Source organism: Pezoporus occidentalis, unplaced genomic scaffold, assembly GCF_034315485.1.
Source record: "Pezoporus occidentalis ecotype Australia unplaced genomic scaffold, CSIRO_AGI_Poc_V1 ctg289, whole genome shotgun sequence".
Classification (NCBI taxonomy): Eukaryota; Metazoa; Chordata; class Aves; order Psittaciformes; family Psittacidae; genus Pezoporus; species Pezoporus occidentalis.
The window spans coordinates 765001-785792 of NW_026914818.1; the positions used below are offsets into that span (position 1 = coordinate 765001).

Consider the following 20792-nt stretch of genomic DNA (forward strand, 5'->3'; position numbering starts at 1 on the left):
GTGTGTGTGTGCATGGGTGTGCATGTATGGGTGTGTGTGTGGGTGCATGTGTGTGTGTGCATAGGTGTGCATGTATGGGTGTGGGGGGGTGCATGTGTGTGTGTGTGCATGTATGTGTGGGGGTGTGTGTGCATAGGTGTGCATGTGTGTGTGTGTGCACAGATGTGCATGTATGTGTGTGTGTGCTCATGTGTGGGTGTGCATAGGTGTGCATGTATGTGTGGGTGTGTGTGTGCATGTATGTGTGGGTGGGTGTGTGCATGTGTGGGTGTGTGTGTGCATGTATGTGTGGGTGTGTGCATGGGTGTGCATGTATGTGTGTGTGTGTCCCTGGGGGTGTGTGTGTGCATGGGTTTGAATGTATGGGTGCGTGTGCATGTATGTGTGTCCTTGGGTGTGCATGTATGTGTGTGTGTGCATGTATGGGTGTGCATGCATGTGTGTGTGTGCATGTATGTGTGTGCATGGGTGTGCATGTATGTGTGTGTGTGCATGGGTGTGCATGGGTGTGCATGTATGGGTGTGTGTGCATGTATGGGTGTGCATGGGTGTGCAAGCATAAGGGTGTCTGTATGCTTAGGGGGCATTCACGAGTGCATACATGGGTGCACGTGTGTCTGCATGCATGGGGATGCATGAACAGACACAGATACATATACCTGTGTGTGCACACACAATATGTGCTTGTCTCCCAGTGTGTATGAATACATGCGTCTCCACATGCACATATGTGCATGGGTGTTTGTGTGCATGTGCCCTCTGGCTGTGTGCATGCCCCGCTGCATGCACATGTGTGTAATGTGCAATAGTTCAGGGAGGTGACATCCTGCTCCGGGTCCCCCTTGTCCCACCTGGAGCCACCCAAGGCTGAACATTGCCCTCAGTGTTGCCGGAGGTGCCAGGACCTCCCTCCTGCCTGTGCTGGGTGCATAGAGCAGCATCCACCCATGAGCTGATGGAGCTCCTGATGCAGCTGGAGGTTTCCTTGGGAAAAGGGATCCCGGTGCCCTTGGAAAGCTCCTGCCCATGTCCGTGGTGTTCCAGTGCTCTCATTCTGCCCCATGGCAACTCCTTCCTTCCCCTGGTTCTAGCCCAGTCCGCTGGGTTTTGTCCATGTGGGCAAAGGTTGCTCAGGTTGGGCAGAGCTGCTGCTCCTTGGCCATGAAGCGGTTGTGCCAGCAGTGGGGACACGCCTGATGCTGCCTCACCTCAATCTTGGCAGTGCCAGTGCCAAAAACCGCAGTGAGATGCTTCCCAGGGCATGTGAGTTGAGCCCTCTCTGTCCCAGCTTCCCCATCTCCCGGTGCTAACAGCTCTCCTCTCCTGCAGGTGACCAGGATGCTGCACCATGGGAAGCACTGGAGGTCCATGTGCAAGGGGCTCGTCCTGGGGACCCTCCTGACTAGCTTCATGCTGCTGCTTTACTCCTACGCCGTCCCTCCACTCCAAGTCAGCATGGCAGAGTGAGTGCCCTGGCAGCGTGGCCACCCTGTTTCATACCCAACCAGAGCTTTCCAGCCCTGGAAAGCTTGGGAAAATCCTGGGGCTTTCCAGGCTCTGATGGCTTCACACCAAGACATCCCCTCCCTACAACCTCGTGCTGGTGTCTGCGCCCCATGAGTTGGTGAAAGGGAACCCCAGCTCCCCGGGGGGCAGGATGGAGATGTGTGTATCCATACACACACCCTGGGTGATGGTGGGACGAGGAGGTGCAGGAGCCCCCCCCCACCCCAGCTTTGCGTCCCCTGGGAGAAGGAAAAGCATCGCAGGGACATTCCCCAGCAGTCAGGAGCAGCAGGCAGAGGGGAGCAGTTACTTGGGTGCTTTCATCGAGGGCTTGTCCTTAGGAGTTACCAGAGGGCTGCCACATGCACACTGTCACGCAGAGCAATGGGCATGGAGAGGTTCAAAGCTCTCTGCTGCTCACCTCCTGGCACTGAGTTTATCTCTAAGCTTATCCCCAGGATCCGCCTGTGGGTGTTGCGTGAGCTGCTGCCCATGCTGCCCAACGGGTTCGTTATCAGGGATCAGCTTTGCACCTTCATTAACAGTGTCCAGAGTCACTCACAGAGGGCTCTGGTCCCTGCCCCAGGCACCTCGGGTAACACACATGGTGTTCCCAGTGCTTGTCTGTGGAGCTGGGCATGGGGATTATTCCCCTCTTCACTGGGATGCTGGATCCTCCACAGCTCCTACAAGGGGGGAGCAGCTTCCCAGCTTCCAGACCTCACAAGAATGTTAACAGCTCCTGTCCATGGAGTTATGGCCATGGAGAGCTTGTCTTGATGCACATCTCAACATCACCAGGGCCACCACAGCCATGCCCTTGGGGAAGGATGGGGACCCCTCTGCTCAGGCTGTGCTGATGCTGGTGGAGTCTGACCCCCACAGCAGCACATGCTCAGTGACTGGGGTTGTCCAGGGGCGCGTGAGCTTGGTTTGGTGGCTCAGGGGCTCTGGGGACGGTGCGGGGTACAGGGGGCTCTGCCCAAACCCAATCTCCTCTGCACTGGGGATTCTAATGGGTGCTGGGGATGAGCACCCTTCCCCGGTCCAGCTCCTCCAGGAAGGAACACGGCTGAGCCTCAGTGGTGGCTGAGCCGCGTTGACCCAACTTCGTCCCATCTCCTCCCCACCAGGATCCCCATCTCCTCCTCCTGCTCCTCCTCCGCAGCCCCCGGCAAGGCTCCGGCCGTGGCGGCCAACGGCACGGGCAGCGCGTCGGGCCAGAGCTGCGTGCCCAAGGTGAACATCATGTTCATGAAGACGCACAAGACGGCCAGCAGCACCATCCTCAACATCCTCTTCCGCTTTGGTGAGAAGCACCGCCTCAAGTTCGCCTTCCCCAACGGCCGCAACGACTTCTACTACCCCGCGTTCTTCGAGCGCAGCCAAGTGCAGCGCTACCGGCCCGGTGCCTGCTTCAACATCATCTGCAACCACATGCGCTTCCACTACGAGGAGGTGCGCAAGCTCCTGCCGGCTGACACCACGTTCGTGACGGTGCTGCGGGACCCTGCCTACCTCTTCGAGTCCTCCTTCCACTACTTCGGGCGCATCATTCCCCTCACCTGGAAGCTCAGCGGGGACGACAAGCTGGCGGAGTTCCTCCGGGACCCTTGGCACTACTATGACCCCAACGGGTTCAATGCTCACTACCTCCAAAACCTCCTCTTCTTCGACTTGGGCTACGACAACAACATGAACGCCAACAGCCCGCTGGTGGAGGAACACATCCAGGAGGTAGATCAGCGCTTCCACCTTGTCATGTTGCTCGAGTACTTCGATGAGTCGCTGGTGCTGCTGAAGGAGCTGCTGTGCTGGCAGCTGGAAGATGTCCTCTACTTCAAGCTCAATGCCCGGAAGGGCTCCACTGTGTCCCGGCTGACACCTGAGCTCTACGAGAAAGCCACCTCCTGGAACCTCATCGACACCAAGCTCTACCGCTATTTTAATGCCACCTTCTGGCGTAAAGTGGAGGCCTACGGGAGGGAGCGGATGGCCAAGGACGTGGCTGAGCTGCAGCGAGAGAATGAGAAAATGAAGAGCATCTGCATCGATGGGGGACACCCTGTGGATGCCAGTGCCATCCAGGAGTCCTCCATGCAACCCTGGCAGCCCCTGGGGGAGAAGTCCATCCTGGGCTACAACTTGAAGAAGAAGATCAACAAGAAGCACCGGAAGCTGTGCCGCAAGATGCTGACGCCCGAAATCCAGTACCTGACCGACCTGGGGGTCAACCTCTGGATCACCAAGCTATGGAGCCGTGTGAGGGACTTCCTCAAGTGGTAGGGGGTGGCGGGGGTCCCGCTCTCCCCCTGAAGGAACCAGGTGCTTTCCTTTTTCTTACTCATGGTGTCTGTTGGTTGGACATGAGCAGAACCCACTGGAGGCCCCGGCGCAGGGGGATGGTCGGGGGTACCCTGCACCAGCTTCCTGCAGAGCCCCAGCTTGGGCACCCACCAGAGCCTCTCCCTTAGCCTCCGAGAGCATCAAGGACTGGGGGCTTGGGGTGTTTTTTTTCCCAGGAGGATCCACTTCTTCCTTCTCCATGGAAAGGCTGGAGGAGGTGTTCATGAAGGACATGTTCTGGTGGGAGCAGCACTTCCATCACCATGCAGCTGGAGGCAGCACGGGCAGGATGTCCTCCTTGTCCGGGGTGGGCAGAGCTGCCACCCAGGAACCCAAACCTCAAGGGGCTCCTCAAATCACTCCATTTCCCTTGAGCTCCTGGAGCTGCTGCACCCCTCCAGAGGTTCTGGCCTGTGGGGTGATGAGTGCAGCACGTTCTCAGCCTACCTGTAGCCATGGTCCACGTTGGGCTGTGACCTGGAGCCATTTAGAGAATGGAAAACCCATCCCAAAAGCCCATTTATCAGTGGGCTCATGGTCCCCACAGTGAACAGCATCCACACAGCAGGTCCCCTTCCAGCCCCACATTGCCCTGGTTAGAGGGCCCCGTGGCCCAGTCCCTACATGGGACATCCCAGAAGGCCACAGGGTCCAGTGAGAACTGGTGTGGGAAGGAGATGGGGAACGGGGTCTGGTGGCCACTGTCCCAGTGATGCCCCTGGTGGCACCTGTGGCTGAGGCTCCCCAGCAGCAAAGGGCCCCCAGCCTGTGTTCTGCTCCCTTTGGGAAGACCATAAATAAATAAGCCCATCTACTTTTGTAAGATAATGGTGTTTTGAGCAGTTTTTAACCCAAGGGTGGCCCAGCCACCTCCATCCCTCTCCCATTTCGCCAGGGGGAGGCCAAGGACCATGGATCCACTCTGCTGGCCTTGCAGGGACACCAGCCCCATGGGACAGCCACCACGGGTGACACAACCCCCTTGTGCCACCAGGTCCCAGCTCTGCTGCTGGAGGGTGGCCCCAGAAGCACCATCAGTACTGGGGTGGACGCACGCTCTAAGGGCCAGGCTGGGGCCACCACCTCAGCTGTGCATGGTGCTGCCTGTGGGTCCTGGACACAGAGCTCGGGGCCCCTGCCTGAGCTCTATGGTGTCTCCCATGCCATGCTGAGCTCTCCTGCTGGGAGCAGGTGCCAAATCCCAGCTCAGCCACTGCCTGTCTCCACAGATAAGGGGAAGGAAAAGCCAGTTCTGAGGCCAGAGGTGGCTGCAGAGATGATGTCCCCATGCATGTCCCTGTGCCGAGGCCGGGGGCTGTGATGTGGGGACATCTGAGCTCTGTCCTGGCTGTGACCAAACTGCTGTCCCTGTGTCCCTGCGTGCCCAGGGCTGCCTGTGCCCAGAGGGGCCAGCAGCGAGCCCCGGGGTAGGGAGCAGCAGCTCTGCAGTGTGGATGGGACATCCTCCTGATGGAGCCCTTGTCCCAGCTCCCAGTTCCCTCCCGGAGTGCCCTGTGCCACTGCGGTGACACCTCCTGCAGAGCTGCTGGCTACCGGGCCGGGATGTGGTGGCCCACGTGGCTTTGGGATCCTGGCGGTCCTCACGGGCTCTATTGGCCACATCCTGCCCCGGGCTCCCAGGAGAGGGCACACTCCACCGGGAGATGGTTGGAGCATTGCTGGTGCAGAAGGAGAAGGTGCTGTGGTGTGAAGGTGAGCGGACACCTCCAGCCCCATGGCCCCAAACCCCCCACCCCACGTGCTGAAGCAGCCTCTGAGCCCTGCTTGCTCTGGCGCTGTGCCCAGCGCGGTGCCAGGTTCCTGCTGGCCAGGCTGGCGCTGGTGGCATCTGCCACGGTTGGGGCTCTGCTGGCACAGGCCTTGGGCAATGTCCCTTCCACGCCGAGCCCTCATCCCCAGGGAGATGAACAAAGGGGGTGAGATGGGTGCAGACCACCAGAGCCTGGTGCAGCGCTGGGGGTGAGCTGGTGCCCCCCTTCCTCCTCCCCACTTAAAAGTGGTTCTCTCTTCTCTAAAGCCTCTCCGCGTGGGGCCATGTGGATGCCACCGCAGGCTGGAGCTTCCATGACCTTGTCTGGAAGCCACATCACCCTGGTGGCACCTCGTGGTACTGGGAGATGTGGCCACCATGCATGGTGGCATTGCCCCAGGTCATGGCGCTGGAGAGGGTGGCTTCTGCCTGGAGGGATTTGGGTGCCTGGAGGCACCACTGAAGACCTTGGACATGGTGGCAGCCCCCATGGGACTGGCAGTGGCTGTGGGAGGATGGAGGGGCTCCAGCTAGGATGTGCGGGTGCTGGTGGGGTGATCAGGGACCCCTCCATCCTCAGGTGGAGATCCCCCAGGGGCTGGGACACAGCCAGACCCAAGTGTGTGTCCCCAAGGAGGGGACATGGCCATGGGGTCTCCAAACACCACCCACAACAGCGTCAGCCTTGAAATGGTTTATTAGGACCAGCCCCGGGGCCGTCACCGGGTGTGGGATCAGGGGAGGGGGGTTCACAGTTGTGGGTCTCAGCACCCCAAGATCAGGTTCAGTGTCCCCGGGGGGGGGCTCAGTGCGGGGCCGGGGGCTCTCCTGGTGCCCCATAGAGCTTGCGGAGGCTGGAGTCCATCAGGAAGTCCACGGTCCTGTGGCAGGAGAAGGGAAGTGGGGCAGCGGGGGGTGTCCCTGGTTAACTGGCTCTGATGGGGTGGTCCCTAATCCCAGGAGCATCCCAGGTGTCACCAAAACCAGGCTTAGGGCCGTGCTCCTGGTCATCCCTGTGGGGCTGGACACCCCTGTGGGGCGAGGACACCCCTCGATCACCCCATGCTTCCCCACCCAGTTCCAAGGCCACACTGGGACCAGTTCCCCTGGGATGAGGAGCGCTCCATCCCATGGGTGAACCCCTTACCTGTCGATGGGGGTGATGATGACGGGGATGGTGGCCAGCCCCAGGGCGGTGGTGGCCCAGCGGCGCAGGGGCAGCGGCCAGCGGGTGAGGGTGCCCAGCAGGGCCAGCGAGGCGGCGCAGAGCCGGTTGATGGTGAAGCCGGGGATGGCCACCGAGGCCAGGCTCTGCCAGATGAACGTGTCCACCACGGCCACCCCGACCCGCATGGCCTGCGCTGGGTCCTGCACGTGCGCCTGGGGGGAAACGAGGGGGTCAGGGTGTGGGGATGGAGCAGTGGGGGGTGCTGGTGGGGGGGGGTGACACTCACGGTGGCAGCTCTGCGGCCCTTGTCGATGGCATCGGCGGTCACGTACGCGGTGGCCACGCCGTAGCTGGCCCACACCACCGGCACCGGCACCAGCGGGCGGAAGGATTCACCCACCTCGTTGGCATAACCTGGGGGGCAGCAGGGGGTCAGTGGGGACCAGGAACCCCCCGGGGTGTTCTGTGCCCACTGGGAGCAGTGAGGACCCACACGGAGGGGTCAGAGCAGATGGGTCACCCTGCACCCCGCGGCTGTCGGTGACCAGCACCGGTGCCGGTGCGTGTGCCCAGTTCCCAGGGGCAGTGCAGATGACAGCACGTGCTGCTGGTGCACAGTGCCAGGACCAGTGATGGTGACTGCTGTGCAGTGGCAGTGCCCAGTGCCCGGTGTGCGATGCCGTTACCCAGTGTGGTGTGACACCGGTACCCAGCGTCAGTGCCCGGTGTGCGATGCTGTTATCCAATGTGGTGTGACATCGGTACCCAGCGTCAGTGCCCGGTGTGCGATGCTGTTACCCAGTGTGGTGTGACACCGGTACCCAGCGTCAGTGCCCGGTGTGCGATGCTGTTATCCAGTGTGGTGTGACACCGGTACCCAGCGTCAGTGCCCGGTGTGCGATGCCGTTACCCAGTGTGGTGTGACACCGGTACCCAGCGTCAGTGCCCGGTGTGCGATGCCGTTACCCAGTGTGGTGTGACACCGGTACCCAGCGTCAGTGCCCGGTGCGCGATGCTGTTATCCAGTGTGGTGTGACACCGGTACCCAGCGTCAGTGCCCGGTGCGCGATGCTGTTATCCAGTGTGGTGTGACACCGGTACCCAGCGTCAGTGCCCGGTGTGCGATGCCGTTACCCAGTGTAGTGTGACACCGGTACCCAGCGTCAGTGCCCGGTGTGCGATGCTGTTACCCAGTGTCAGCGTCCAAGGGCAAGTGTCAGCACTGGCTGCACAGTGCCGGTGTCCGACACAATGCAGCGCGTGGCGCTGGTGTCTGGTAGCCGGTGCCTGCTGCGTGTGCCCAAGGACAAGTGTCCGTGCCCGGTGCCGGTACCCGGTGCAGTGTGCATAAACCAGTGCCGGGTGTCAGTGCCCGGCACCTGCTAACACAGCGCTGGTGCCTGATGCAACCGCGCTGCCTGACACAGCTCCCGGTGTCAGTGCCTGAGGACAAGCCCGGTGCCGGTACCCGGTGCATGCGCACTGACCGGTGCCGGTGCCCGCCCCAATGTGGTGCCCCCGTGCCAAGTGCCCGGTGCCGGTGTCACGTGCCCGGTGTCACGTGCCCGCCGCGGTGCTCACCCAAGTACCGGACCCACGTGTCCCGGTAAAGGTCGGGCTCCGCCGCCCCCATGGCGCGCGCTCCCCGGCTCCCGCCGCTGCACGAGCCCGCCCCGCCCCTCCAGGGACACGTCACCAGGCCCCGCCCCCCCGGCCCCGCCCCCCGGCGGCACGCGAGGGGCAGGGCATCGCGGGGCTGCGGAGGGGTTAATAGTCACGTGACGTCCCGCGGCGGTCACATGGGTGGGATCTGAGGGTGGTGGCAACGTGGAGTAGTTATGGGGCGCGGGGCGGGGGCCGCAGGATCTGGTTATGGGGCTGGGGGGGGGGGCAGCAGGGTCCGGTTATGGGGCTGGGGGGGGAGGCAGCAGGGTTTTGTTATGGGGCTAGGGGGGCAGCAGGGTTTTGTTATGGGGCTGACGGAGGCAGCAGGGTTTTGTTATGGGGCGGAGGGGGCAGCAGGGTCTGGTTATGGGGCTGGGGGAGGCAGCAGGGTTTTGTTGTGGGGCTGGGGGGGGTCAGCAGTGTCTGGTTATGGGGTCTGGTTATGGGGCTCGGGGAGTCAGCAGTGTCTGGTTATGGGGTCTGGTTATGGGGCTCGGGGAGGCAGCAGGGTTTTGTTGTGGGGCTGGGGGGGGGGTCAGCAGGGTCCGGTTATGGGGCCGGAGGGGGGGGCAGCAGGGTCTGGTTATGTGGCTGAGGGAGGCAGCAGGGTTTTGTTGGGGGGGGGGGCAGCAGGGTCTGGTTATAGGGCTGGGGGGGTGGTCAGCAGGGTCCGGTTATGGGGCTGGAGAGGGGGGCAGCAGGGTCTGGTTATGGGGCTGAGGGAGGCAGCAGGGTTTTGTTATGGGGGGGGGGGCAGCAGGGTCTGGTTATGGGGCTGGGGGAGGCAGCAGAGTTTTGTTGTGGGGCTGAGGGGGGCAGCAGGGTTTTGTTGTGGGGCTGGGTGACAATAACCAGAGGTGACCCAGCTCCATCCGTCCCTTTACTCCCCCCACCCCACGCAGCAGTGGGGGCCCAGGACCCCCCTAAGGCACAGTTGGGGGCTCCCGCCCCTCCAGCCCCTCCTCGGTCCGTGTGCTCTGGGGCCTCAGCCCCATCTCCATCCTGGCGCGGCTGCGGCCGTCCTGGGGGCTCCGGCAGCCGGAGGAGGGGGGGGCAGCGTTAGGGGCTGTGGTCGAGGCTCTCCGCGCTGGTCCGGTCCCCGAGGCGCTGGATGTGCTGCGCGGCGGCGGCGTCCGGCAGCAGCACCTCCACGCTGTAGCTCACCCGCTTGGCATGGAGGTAGCTGTAGGTGTTGTCGAAGCGCAGCACGTCTGCGGCGGGGCGGGAACGGGGGGGGTCAGCGCCGGGGGGAGCAGCCCGGGGTGTCCCCAGGGGCTGGGGGGGGGTGCGCTCACAGATGCCGGGGGTGGAGCAGGTCAGGGACCCGTCCTCGGGCACCAGGTGGGAGTTGTAGCGCTGGTTGGGGTACACCTCGGTCATGGCGCCCGCGCGCTGCCGCTCCCCGGCCTTGGTCTTCAGGTACACCCCGAAGCCCACGTCAGAGCCCTCTGTCCGGAACTGCCACCTGCGCCGTGGGGTGGGGACACCCCCAGTGCGCTGTGTCATCCCAGTGCATTGTGTCACCCCCAGTGCCTTGTGTCACCCCCAGTGCCTTGTGTCTCCTCCATTGCACTGTGTCACCCCAGTGCCTTGTATCCCCTCTATTGCACTGTGTCCCCCCCATCCCTCTGTGTCCCCTCCATCACATTGTATCCCTCCATTGCCTTGTGTCCCCTCCATTGCACTGTGTCACCCCCAGTGCCTTGTATCCCCTCTATTGCACTGTGTCCCCTCCATCACATTGTATCCCTCCATTGCCTTGTGTCCCCTCCATTGTGCTGTCACCTCCATTGCCTTGTGTCCCTGTCGTGTTGTGTCCCCTCCATTGCATTGTGTCACCCCTATCGCTGTGTCCTCCCATTCCTGTGTCCCCTCCATCACATTATGTCCCTTCATTGCCCTGTGTCCCCTCCATTACGCTGTCATCTCCATTGCCTTGTGTCCCCTCCATCTCATTGTGTTGCCCCCATCACTGTGTCCTCCCATGCCTCTGTGTCCCCTCCATCACATTATGTCCCTTCATTGCCTTGTGTCCCCTCCATTGCTTTGTGTCACCCCCATTCCATCCCTCACATTGCATCTCCTCGATTGCCTTGTGTCCCCTCCATCACACTGTGTCCCCCCCATCGCATTGTGTCCCCTCCATCACACTGTGTCCCCCCCATCGCATTGTGTGCCCCCCATCACGCCGTGTCCCCCCCATCGCATTGTGTGCCCCCTATTACGCTGTGTCCCCCCCATTGCACTGTGTCCCCCCATCACGTTCATCCCCTCACTGTGTTGTGTCCCCCCATCCCCGTGGGGTGCAGCCCCCTCCTCACCTGAGGACGCAGCCCGGGAAGAGGATCTCGTACTCGACCTGGTGGGACGAGCCGCGGTTCACCACCACGCTGTGCTCGTACTGCTGCGCCAGCTGGTCCCGCACGTAGTACTGCTGCGGCACGTCCCCCCCGTAGTTGATCTGCACAGGGCGTGGAGATGGATGTGGGTATGGGGGGGACCCTGCACCCCCCTCAGGAACCCACGGGTGCGCTGGGGCTTCTGCAACCTTGCTCGAGCACTTGGGGTCCCCGTCGGGGTCCGTGAGGGTGCCCCCGTACTCCACCGGGATCTGCTCGGGGTCAATGTGCTTCTGCAGGACCTCCTTCCAGTTGGCTGCAGGGAGGAGGACTCGGTGCTTGGGGGGCACAGGAGCGCCGTGGGGAGCCCCAGCGCAGCCACGGTCGTCCCCCCCCCCGGGTGAATGGGAGGCAGGGGAGGACGTGGGGACCCGTTCTGAGGGCTCCAGACTCACATCCCAGCACCACGACCTTCCTGCGGGTGTCCTCGCTCAGGAAGTGCTTGACCAGGTTGTAGGCGACGGGGAAGATCTTGGGGGCTGGGGGTGGATGGGGGTGTTATGGGGGGTCAGCACCCCCCGGTGGGAGGAGGGCCCCCGTGGCCGGACTCACCCTTCACAATGAACAGGCGCTTGAGGGACTCGGGGTAATTCTCCTCGAACATGGACAGGAGCTGCGGGATGGGGAGAGCTCCATCGCCCCCATCCACACACCCCCCACCACGGGCACGGACCCCCACCCCAAAACGCTCATGGGGTACAGGGCACAACAGGGACCTGCTCCTGCACCACGGTCCCGGCGTCGCTGTCGCAGCCTCACCTCCCCGTAGGTGTCCACCGCTGGCTTCCAGAGGTGCTTCAAGCCCAGGCCCTCGCAGTCGTACACCATCAGCACCGTCTCGACCTTCCTGCCCAGCTGGGATGGGGTGGGGGGGGGGGGGGTCAGGCCGTGCCCAGCCCCAGTGATGGGGCTGGAACCCCCTGGGCAGAGCCTCCTGCGGGTGTTGGTGTGGGGAGAAGGGGCACTGGGTGGTGGGCATGGAGTGGGCATGGGTTTGTGGGGCTGGAGAGGCCATTGAATGGTGGGGATGGGTGAGAGATGGACTTACAGAGCTGGCAGGGACATGGTCTGAGGCAGGAGGGACAGGACGTGGACTTGTGGGGCTGGCAGGAACAGACTGGTGGGGATGGACTGGGCATGGAGGGGTGGGGAGGAGGTTGGGTGGTGGGGCTGGACCAGACGTGGGTTTGTGGGGCTGGCCCCACCTTCCTGCTCTGCTCCTCGCACTCGCGCCGCAGCAGCTCGCAGTCACGGAACTTGTTCTTGAGCAGGTCCTGCTTGGAGGCAGAGAGCAGCAGCCCCCGCGCGTCCAGCGGCCCGATGATGTCGTACCAGATGGGGCTGCCCTCGCGGTCGTAGCCGCACATCCCACCCGACATGTACCTGCGGATCACCTGCGCAGCGCCGCCGTCAGGGGCGCCCCATAGGGATGGGACCCCCCGGGGCACCCCCCGGGGCCGGGGACACCCACCTCGGGGGCCTCCCACGACACGATGTTGTCGGCGTCCATGTGCTTGCGGAACTCAAGGTGCTGCGGGGTGGGGGCAGAGATGAGAGGATCTGGGGACCCCCAGCCCATGGGATGGGGTGCACCCTGCGGGCAGGTCTGAGAACGGAGCCATCCCAGTGACAACCGGGAGCTTGGTGGTGGCATGGGGGGGTCTCTCTCACCTTGCGAAGCATCGCCTCAGCCTTGGGCACGTCGAAGGAGCGCGCTGCAGGACAGCAAAGAGCTCAGCTCCAACGGGTGCTGCAGCCCGGTTCCATCACCCCCAACACGTGTCCCTGGCTCCATCACCCCCAATGCGTGTCCCTGGCTCCATCAGCCCCAATGCGTGTCCCTGGCTCCATCACCCACAATGCAAGTCCCCAGCTCCATCACCCCCAACACGTGTCCCTGCCTCCATCACCCCCAATGCATGTCCCTGGCTCCATCAGCCCCAATGCATGTCCCTGGCTCCATCAGCCCCAATCCATGTCCCCAGCTCTATCACCCAAAACACATGTCCCTGGCTCCATCACCCCCAACACATGTTCCCGGCTCCATCACCCCCAATACGTGTTCCCGGCTCCATCACCCCAATGTGTGTCCCTGGCTCTGTCACCCCCAACACGTGTCTCTGGCTCCATCACCCCCAATGTGTGTTCCCGGCTCCATCACCCCCAATGTGTGTCCCTGGCTCCATCACCCACAATGCAAGTCCCCAGCTCCATCAGCCCCAACACGTGTCCCTGGCTCCATCACCCCCAATGCATGTCCCTGGCTCCATCAGCCCCCATGTGTGTCCCTGGCTCTATCACCCAAAACTCATGTCCCCAGCTCTATCACCCAATACACATCCCCAGCTCCATCACCCCCAATACGTGTTCCCGGCTCCATCACCCCATATGTCCCCGGCTTCATCACCCCTCAACACATGTTCCTGGCTCCATCACCCCCAATACGTGTTCCCGGCTCCATCACCTGCAACATGTGTCCCCGGCTCCATCACCCCCAATGTGTGTTCCCGGCTCCATAACCCCAATGTGTGTTCCCGGCTCCATCACCCCCAATGCATGTCCCTGGATCCATCACCCCCAATGCATGTCCCTGCCTCCATCACCCTCAGTGCGTGTCCCCCACCCTGGGGTCACCTCGGAGCCATTTGAGGAGGAAATAGTCGTCCTGTGCGGGCAGCGAGGGCAGCACATCCTGCAGGTTCTCCCGGAACTGCCAGCGGAAGAGGGGCTGTTGGAGGGGCCATGATCCCACCCGGAAACCCCAGAGCTGCTGCTTTGTGCCCCAGAAGGGCAGGGGCACCCACACCTTGTGCCTGCCACTGTGCATGCTGGGCCCAAGCACTCGGTGTCCCCGAGCTGGTCCCCTTGTGCGGGGCTGCAGGGACCATGGAATCCCAGCCTGGTTTGTGTTGGAAGGGACCTTAAAGCTCCTCCAGCTCCAACCCCTGCCACGGGCAGGGACCCCTTCCACTAGAGCAGCTTGCTCCAAGCCCCTGTGTCCAGCCTGGCCTTGAACACTGCCAGGGATGGGGCAGCCACAGCTTCTCTGGGCACCCTGTGCCAGCGCCTCAGCACCCTCACAGGGAAGAGCTTCTGCCTAAGAGCTCAGCTCAGTCTCCCCTCTGGCAGGTTCAAGCCATTCCCCTTGGCCTGTCCCTGCAGGCCCTTGTCCCAAGCCCGTCTCCAGGTTTCCTGGCCCTCTCCACCAGACCGTTCCCCACCACCGCTGCCATCCTTTGGGATGGCACCGCTGCAGTGACACCCTGCAGGTCCCAGCCGGGTGCAGGTCCCTGTGGCACATGGTCCCCGTACCAGGCCAGGACCTGCCCTTAATGAGGCCGATGGGATTATCTGCCGCTGAATTTAGGTGTAATTAAGGCCGGGATTAGCTCCTTCACCCTGAGAACAACAAGGTGCTCATGGACGGGTTCCGCAGCTCCGCTTTCCCCCACCCGCCAGCACCGGGACGGTTTCGGCTCCGTTCCCCATCCCGGCGGGGTCATCCTGGGCTCGGGTGGGCCAAGAGCAGCGACAGGATAAAGTCCCGGCGCGGTGGGAGCAGTGACCCCGCGGGAAGCCACCCGGGCACGGCGCCGGTGATCGCGGTGCCAGCCCCAAGGCCAGCGCGGTGGCTGATGGCCACGGGTCACCCGGAGCCCCGCGGCGGGGCAGGAGGTGCCCCGGGCAGCGGCGGGGCCAGCGGGAGCGATGGGGATGGATGGGGCGGGATGGGGGGGGGGGGGCTCGGGGCCGCGGTCCCCTCTGGGATGGCGCAGCCGGGACGGGACCGGGCGGCACCGCGGGGGATGCCGGGCTCACCGGGGCCGCTCCCCGCTCACCTGCGCCAGCGCCTCCGCCTGCCGCGGGCTCAGGTCCCCGACGCGGCCGCTCATGGTGCCCGGCCCCGGGGGGGCTCGCGCAGCCTCTACCGGGCCCCGGCGCCGGCGGCCGCTTGCGGAGGCTCCGGAGCGCCGCCCCCAGCCCGCCCCGCCCCGGCCCAGCCCGGCCCGGCCCCGCGGCCTTGGACCCTGCCCGGGCAGCGGCGGGGCACGGGGGTACGGGAGGGGATAGGGGGGTGTGGGGGGATGGAGGGATGGGGGCTGCGGGTGGTGCGGGGGATACAGGGGTACGGGGGTATGGGGGGCACGGGTGGGGGATGGAGGGGTGTGGGGGTACGGGGTTATGGGGCTTAGGAGGGGATAGGGGTATGGAGAGGATGGGGGGGCACAGGGGGATGGGGCTAAGGGGGCCGTGTGTCACGCATGGCCCCATGGATGTACCATGGAGCCATGCATGTCCCTCAGAGCTGTGTCTACCCCATGGACCCATGCATGTCCCACAGAGCCATCTGTGTCCCTTGGACCCATGCATGTCCCACAGAGCCATCTGTGTCCCTTGGACCCATGCACGTCTTACAGAGCCATCTGTGTCCCTTGGACCCATGCATGTCCCATGGAGCCGTCTGTGTCCCTTGGACCCATGCATGTCCCATGGAGCCGTCTGTGTCCCTTGGACCCATGCATGTCCCATGGAGCCGTCTGTGTCCCTTGGACCCATGCATGTCCCATGGAGCCGTCTGTGTCCCTTGGACCCATGCATGTCCCATGGCGCCGTCTGCGTCCCTCTGAGTGGTGACTGCCCCATGGAGCCATCCATGTCCCATAAACCTATGGATACTCCACAGCTCCATTCCCACCCCACGCGTGTCCCACCACACAGGTCCCACGTGTGTGTCCCTTCCATGGGGTCTCACAGCTGCGGTGCCCCATGTTCCCATTTTGGGTATCCCACATTGGGAACCACCTTTCCCGGCCCAGCTCCGGAGCTGGACAGGTTTCCGGGCTGGTGTTTACAACAGGGCCAAGCAATGGGAATGTTTTGCCGTGTGGTTAAACCGGCTCCAGTGCTGAGATTAAGCCTCCATCATTGCAACACGGTTGGGAGCACCGGGAATACCAGGTCACACCCAGACCCGTCCTGCTGGGAATGCCACCGCACCATGGCCCCTGCGCCCGGCCGGCCCGTGGGTAATCCCCTGGGAATCCTGTTCCGGCACATGTGCCGGGCACACGTGGCTGCAGCGGGGCCACCGCGGCGGCACTGCTGGCACTGCTGGCACAGGGACCATGGACGGGTGTCAGGGGGGGTTTGGGGTACTCGGGTGTTGGGGTGAGCCCAGGCCAGGGCTTGGGGCGCTCCACATGTGTGCGGGGCTGTGCATGTCCCTGTGCACGCGTGTCCTCGTGTGGCCCCACGTGTCCTCATGGGCCCCACAGGGAAGCGGGGCTGTGGGGCCATGGGGGCCACATCCCCCAGCGTGGCACCATCCCTCCCCCTGTCCCTCTCCTGGTGCCCATCCCAGTCCCTGTCCCTCTCCCCGTGCCTGTCCCGGTCCCAGTTAGGGATGGGGCAGTTCCCAGTCCTGGTGCCTGCCCCTATCTTTATTCCTGTCCATGTTTTTTTCCCTCTCCCGCTCCCCATCCCCGGTTCCTGCCTCTATCCCGTTCCTTTATCCTGGTCCCTTTTATCCGAGTACTCTTATCCCGGTACCAAATCGGCCCCTTTTATCCTTGCCACCCCGCTCCTTTTTATCCCTGTCCCTATCCCTGGTCCCTTACCCCGGCCCCGGCCCCACTCCCGGTTTCGCTCTCGGGCGCCCCCCGGCGGCGCTCGGCGCCTGCGGTCCTCCGCGGCGGCAGGGGGCGCTGCGGGGCGGTGCGCGGCAGGGCGATGGCGGCGGTGCGGGCCGCGCTGCTGGCGCCGCTGCTGGCGCTGTGCCGGGCCGGGCCGGGGCCTGCGCCCGCCGCCCGGGTGGAGGTGGCGGTGACCGGGCCGGGGCCGGGGCAGGGCCCGGGGGATGGTGGCGGCAGCGCGGCCGCGGGGCCCGGAGGCTCCTACACACTGCGCGGTGCCGTGCTGGGAGCGGGGGGGCCGCGGGACGAGGAGGAGCAGGAGGAGATCCGCGGGCGGCTGCTGCTGGTGAGCACCGGGACCCGGGCACCGGGGCAGCGGGGAGACCGGGAACCGGGGGATAGGGAAGTGGGCAGCAGGGAATGGGGCACCGGGAACCGGGAGGATCTGGGCACCGGGGGCTGTGTGTGCAGTGGGCATTGAGGGCTGTGAGTGCAGTGGGCACTGGGGGGGCTGTGTGTGCAGTGGGCACTGGGGTGGCTGTGTGTGCAGTGGGCATTGAGGCTGTGTGTGCAGTGGGCACTGGGGGGCTGTGTGTGCAGTGGGCACTGGGGGCTGTGTGTGCAGTGGGCATTGGGGGATCTGTGTGTGCAGTGGGCACTGGGGGCTGTGTGTGCAGTGGGCACTGGGGGCTGTGTGTGCATGGGGCACTGGGGGGGCTGTGTGTGCAGTGGGCACTGGGGGGCTGTGTGTGCAGTGGGCACTGGGGGGCTGTGTGTGCAGTGGGCATTGGGGGGCTGTGTGTGCAGTGGGCACTGGGGGGCTGTGTGTGCAGTGGCCATTGGGGGCTGTGTGTGCAGTGGGCACTGGGGGCTGTGTGTGCAGTGGGCACTGGGGGCTGTGTGTGCAGTGGGCACGGGGGTGGCTGTGTGTGCAGTGGGCATGGCGGCGGGGTGTGCAGTGGGCACTGGGGGGCTGTGTGTGCAGTGGGCACTGGGGGCTGTGTGTGCAGTGGGCACTGGGGGCTGTGTGTGCAGGGAGCACTGGGGGCTGTGTGTGCAGTGGGGACCGGGGGCTGTGTGTGCAGTGGGCACTGGAGGGGCTGTGTGTGCAGTGGGCACTGGAGGCTGTGTGTGCAGTGGGCATTGGGGGGCTGTGTGTGCAGTGGGCACTGGAGGGGCTGTGTGTGCAGTGGGCATTGGGGGGGCTGTGTGTGCAGTGGGCATTGGGGGGCTGTGTGTGCAGTGGGCATTGGGGGCTGTGAGTGCAGTGGGCATTGGGGGGCTGTGTGTGCAGTGGGCACTGGGGGCTGTGTGTGCAGTGGGCATTGGGGGGCTGTGTGTGCAGTGGGCACTGGGGGCTGTGTGTGCAGTGGGCATTGGGGGCTGTGTGTGCAGTGGGCACTGGGGGATCTGTGTGTGCAGTGGGCACTGGGGGGCTGTGTGTGCAGTGGGCACTGGGGGGCTGTGAGTGCAGTGGGCATTGGGGGGCTGTGTGTGCAGTGGGCATTGGGGGGGGCTGTGTGTGCAGTGGGTGGGGGGGCTGTGTGTGCAGTGGGCCGTGGGGGGCTGTGTGTGCAGTGGGCACTGGGGGCTGTGTGTGCAGTGGGCATTTGGGGGAGCTGTGTGTGCAGTGGGCATTTGGGGGAGCTGTGTGTGCAGTGGGCACTGGGGGGCTGTGAGTGCAGTGGGCATTGGGGGGGCTGTGTGTGCAGTGGGCATTGGGGGCTGTGTGTGCAGTGGGCATTGGGGGCTGTGTGTGCAGTGGGCATTGGGGGGGCTGTGTGTGAAGTGGGCACTGGGGGCTGTGTGTGCAGTGGGCATTGGGGGGGGCTGTGTGTGCAGTGGGCATTGGGGGGCTGTGTGTGAAGTGGGCATTGGGGGCTGTGTGTGCAGTGGGCATTGGGGGCTATGTGTGCAGTGGGCATTGGGGGGCTGTGTGTGCAGTGGGCATTGGGGGGCTGTGTGTGCAGTGGGCATTGGGGGGGCTGTGTGTGCAGTGGGCATTGGGGGGCTGTGTGTGCAGTGGGCATTGGGGGGCTGTGTGTGCAGTGGGCACTGGGGGGCTGTGTGTGCAGTGGGTATTGGGGGCTGTGTGTGCAGTGGGCATTGGGGGCTGTGTGTGCAGTGGGCACTGGGGGGCTGTGTGTGCAGTGGGCATTGGGGGCTGTGTGTGCAGTGGGCATTGGGGGCTGTGTGTGCAGTGGGCACTGGGGGCTGTGTGTGCAGTGGGCATTGGGGGCTGTGTGTGCAGTGGGCATTGGGGGCTATGTGTGCAGTGGGCACTGTGGGGGCTGTGTGTGCAGTGGGCGCTGGGGGAGCTGTGTGTGCAGTGGGCGCTGGGGGCTGTGTGTGCAGTGGGCACTGGGGGCTGTGTGTGCAGTGGGCACTGGGGGGCTGTGTGTGCAGGGGGCACTGGGGGAGCTGTGTGTGCAGTGGGCACTGGGGGGGCTGTGTGTGCAGTGGGCACTGGGGGGCTGTGTGTGCAGTGGGCATTGGGTGCTGTGTGTGCAGTGGGCATTGGGGGCTGTGTGTGCAGTGGGCATTGGGGGATCTGTGTGTGCAGTGGGCATTGGGGGGCTGTGTGTGCAGTGGGCATTGGGGGATCTGTGTGTGCAGTGGGCATTGGGGGGCTGTGTGTGCAGTGGGCATTGGGGGGCTGTGTGTGCAGTGGGCATTGGGGGGCTGTGTGTGCAGTGGGCATTGGGGGGCTGTGTGTGCAGTGGGCACTGGGGGCTGTGTGTGCAGTGGGCACTGGGGGCTGTGTGTGCAGTGGGCATTGGGGGGCTGTGTGTGCAGTGGGCATTGGGGGGCTGTGTGTGCAGTGGGCATTGGGGGGCTGTGTGTGCGGTGGGCATTGGGGGCTGTGTGTGCGGTGGGCATTGGGGGCTGTGTGTGCAGTGGGCACTGGGGGGCTGTGTGTGCAGTGGGGACCGGGGGCTGTGTGTGCAGTGGGCACTGGAGGGGCTGTGTGTGCAGTGGGCACTGGGGGCTGTGTGTGCAGTGGGCACTGGGGGCTGTGTGTGCAGTGGGCATTGGGGGGGCTGTGTGTGCAGTGGGCACTGGGGGCTGTGTGTGCAGTGGGCACTGGGGGGGCTGTGTGTGCAGTGGGCACTGGGGGCTGTGTGTGCAGTGGGCCCTGGGGGCTGTGTGTGCAGTGGGCACTGGGGGGCTGTGTGTGCAGTGGGCATCGGGGGGCTGTGTGTGCAGTGGGCACTGGGGGCTGTGTGTGCAGTGGGCACTGGGGGCTGTGTGTGCTGTGGGCATTGGGTGCTGTGTGTGCAGGGAGCACTGGGGGGGGGGCTGTGACAGGTCCTGTTGCCCCTGTGCCACCACAGCCGCTGCCCCAGCGGTGCCGTACGGGTGCCGGGTGCTGGTGCTGTGCTCCCTGCTGCAGGTGGGGGACGCGGAGCCCGAGCTGGGCACTGACGGCAGCTGGATCGGGGTGGTGCCGGTGGGCGAGGAGCCGGCGGAGCTGCCCCGCGGCGCCCGCGAGGAGTCCTTCACCACCGCCGTCGTCAGCAAGGTGCGAGCGCACGGGGCACCGCCGGTGTCTGCTCCGCATCGCATGGGGGGTCCCGGCCATCGGGGGGTCCCTGGTAGCGCTCCCGGGTCGCCTCTCGTGGGTCCCGTGTGATGCTTCACCAGGGCAGGGAGGCGCTGGGTGCTGCCTGCAGCGGGATGAGAGGCACGGGGAGGCCGCTGCCCGTCCTGCCTGTGCTGCCCTCTGAGCCCGTGTCCTGTCCCCACAGATGAAGCGAGCCCTGGTTCTGGGGGCCTCGGCCCTGCTCATCCTGGCACTGAACCAGAATGCCATCCGGGAGGTAGGGACATCCTGCCCGCAGCTCCCCACGCCGGCCTCATGCCCTGCTCACGGCTCTTGCTTCCCTCTCTGCTTGCAGCTGGACGTGTCCCAGCTTCTTGCCAAGCCCGTGATCGTGATCCAGTCCTCGGACAACGTCACCAGGCTGCTGGGAGCGCTGCTGCGGTATGGCTGGGGTTGTGGGGCTGTGCCCTGCTCCCTGCCTGGCCAGGCCGCCCGGCGGTCCTCATGCACAGTGCATGGGCTGGGGGCGAGCTGGAGCAGTGCAGAGCCCACATGGCAGGTTACCAGCAGCCCTGGTGCTGTCAGTGCTCGTCCCCACCACTGCAGTGATGGGACCCCTCGGTCTTTCCTACACGTGGTCAGTGGGGATCGCTGCTGTGGTGTCATGGGGGGAAACTGAGGCAGGGCACTGGGGGGAAGAGGTTGTGCGGGGTTGCTCAGGGCTGGGCAGGGGCAGTCCCCTGGGTCCCTGGGAATGGGG

The 20792-nt window shown here is 64.5% G+C and overlaps 4 protein-coding genes across 7 annotated transcripts in view; 2 read left to right on the plus strand and 2 right to left on the minus strand.

Moving 5' to 3' along the window:
- Positions 1-3911, plus strand: part of GAL3ST1 (galactose-3-O-sulfotransferase 1) — an 8521-nt gene extending 4610 nt beyond the window's left edge. For all 3 annotated transcript variants that reach the window (XM_062626084.1, XM_062626085.1, XM_062626086.1), the window contains 2 exons: positions 1330-1463; positions 2640-3911. In XM_062626084.1, the coding sequence (XP_062482068.1) occupies positions 1339-1463; positions 2640-3792 (1278 nt within the window). In that variant the 5' untranslated portion in view covers positions 1330-1338 and the 3' untranslated portion in view covers positions 3793-3911. The remainder of the gene's footprint in view (positions 1-1329; positions 1464-2639) is intronic.
- Positions 3912-6302: 2391 nt separating this feature from the next.
- On the minus strand, positions 6303-8496 carry MTFP1 (mitochondrial fission process 1). Its single transcript, XM_062626093.1, has 4 exons — positions 8373-8496; positions 7078-7205; positions 6771-7003; positions 6303-6504 (listed from the first exon to the last, which is right to left on the minus strand). Exons 1-4 carry the CDS (start codon positions 8422-8424, stop codon positions 6429-6431), a joined length of 489 nt encoding a protein of 162 aa, XP_062482077.1. The 5' UTR covers positions 8425-8496; the 3' UTR covers positions 6303-6428.
- Positions 8497-9409: 913 nt separating this feature from the next.
- On the minus strand, positions 9410-14852 carry SEC14L2 (SEC14 like lipid binding 2). Of its 2 annotated transcripts, XM_062626088.1 has the most exons (12): positions 14695-14852; positions 13490-13565; positions 12527-12570; positions 12327-12386; positions 12061-12249; positions 11615-11710; positions 11408-11468; positions 11251-11334; positions 11005-11111; positions 10778-10917; positions 9752-9921; positions 9410-9667 (listed from the first exon to the last, which is right to left on the minus strand). In XM_062626088.1, the coding sequence occupies exons 1-12, from the start codon at positions 14746-14748 to the stop codon at positions 9516-9518; spliced, it is 1233 nt and encodes a 410-aa protein (XP_062482072.1). In that variant the 5' UTR covers positions 14749-14852; the 3' UTR covers positions 9410-9515. The 2 variants fall into 2 exon arrangements, with proteins under 2 accessions (XP_062482072.1, XP_062482073.1); XM_062626089.1 differs by lacking the exon at positions 11251-11334.
- Positions 14853-16585: 1733 nt separating this feature from the next.
- On the plus strand, positions 16586-20772 carry RNF215 (ring finger protein 215). The gene is made up of 4 exons (XM_062626070.1): positions 16586-16834; positions 19883-20011; positions 20238-20309; positions 20388-20772. The coding sequence occupies exons 1-4, from the start codon at positions 16586-16588 to the stop codon at positions 20709-20711; spliced, it is 774 nt and encodes a 257-aa protein (XP_062482054.1). The 3' UTR covers positions 20712-20772.
- Positions 20773-20792: the final 20 nt, after the last annotated feature.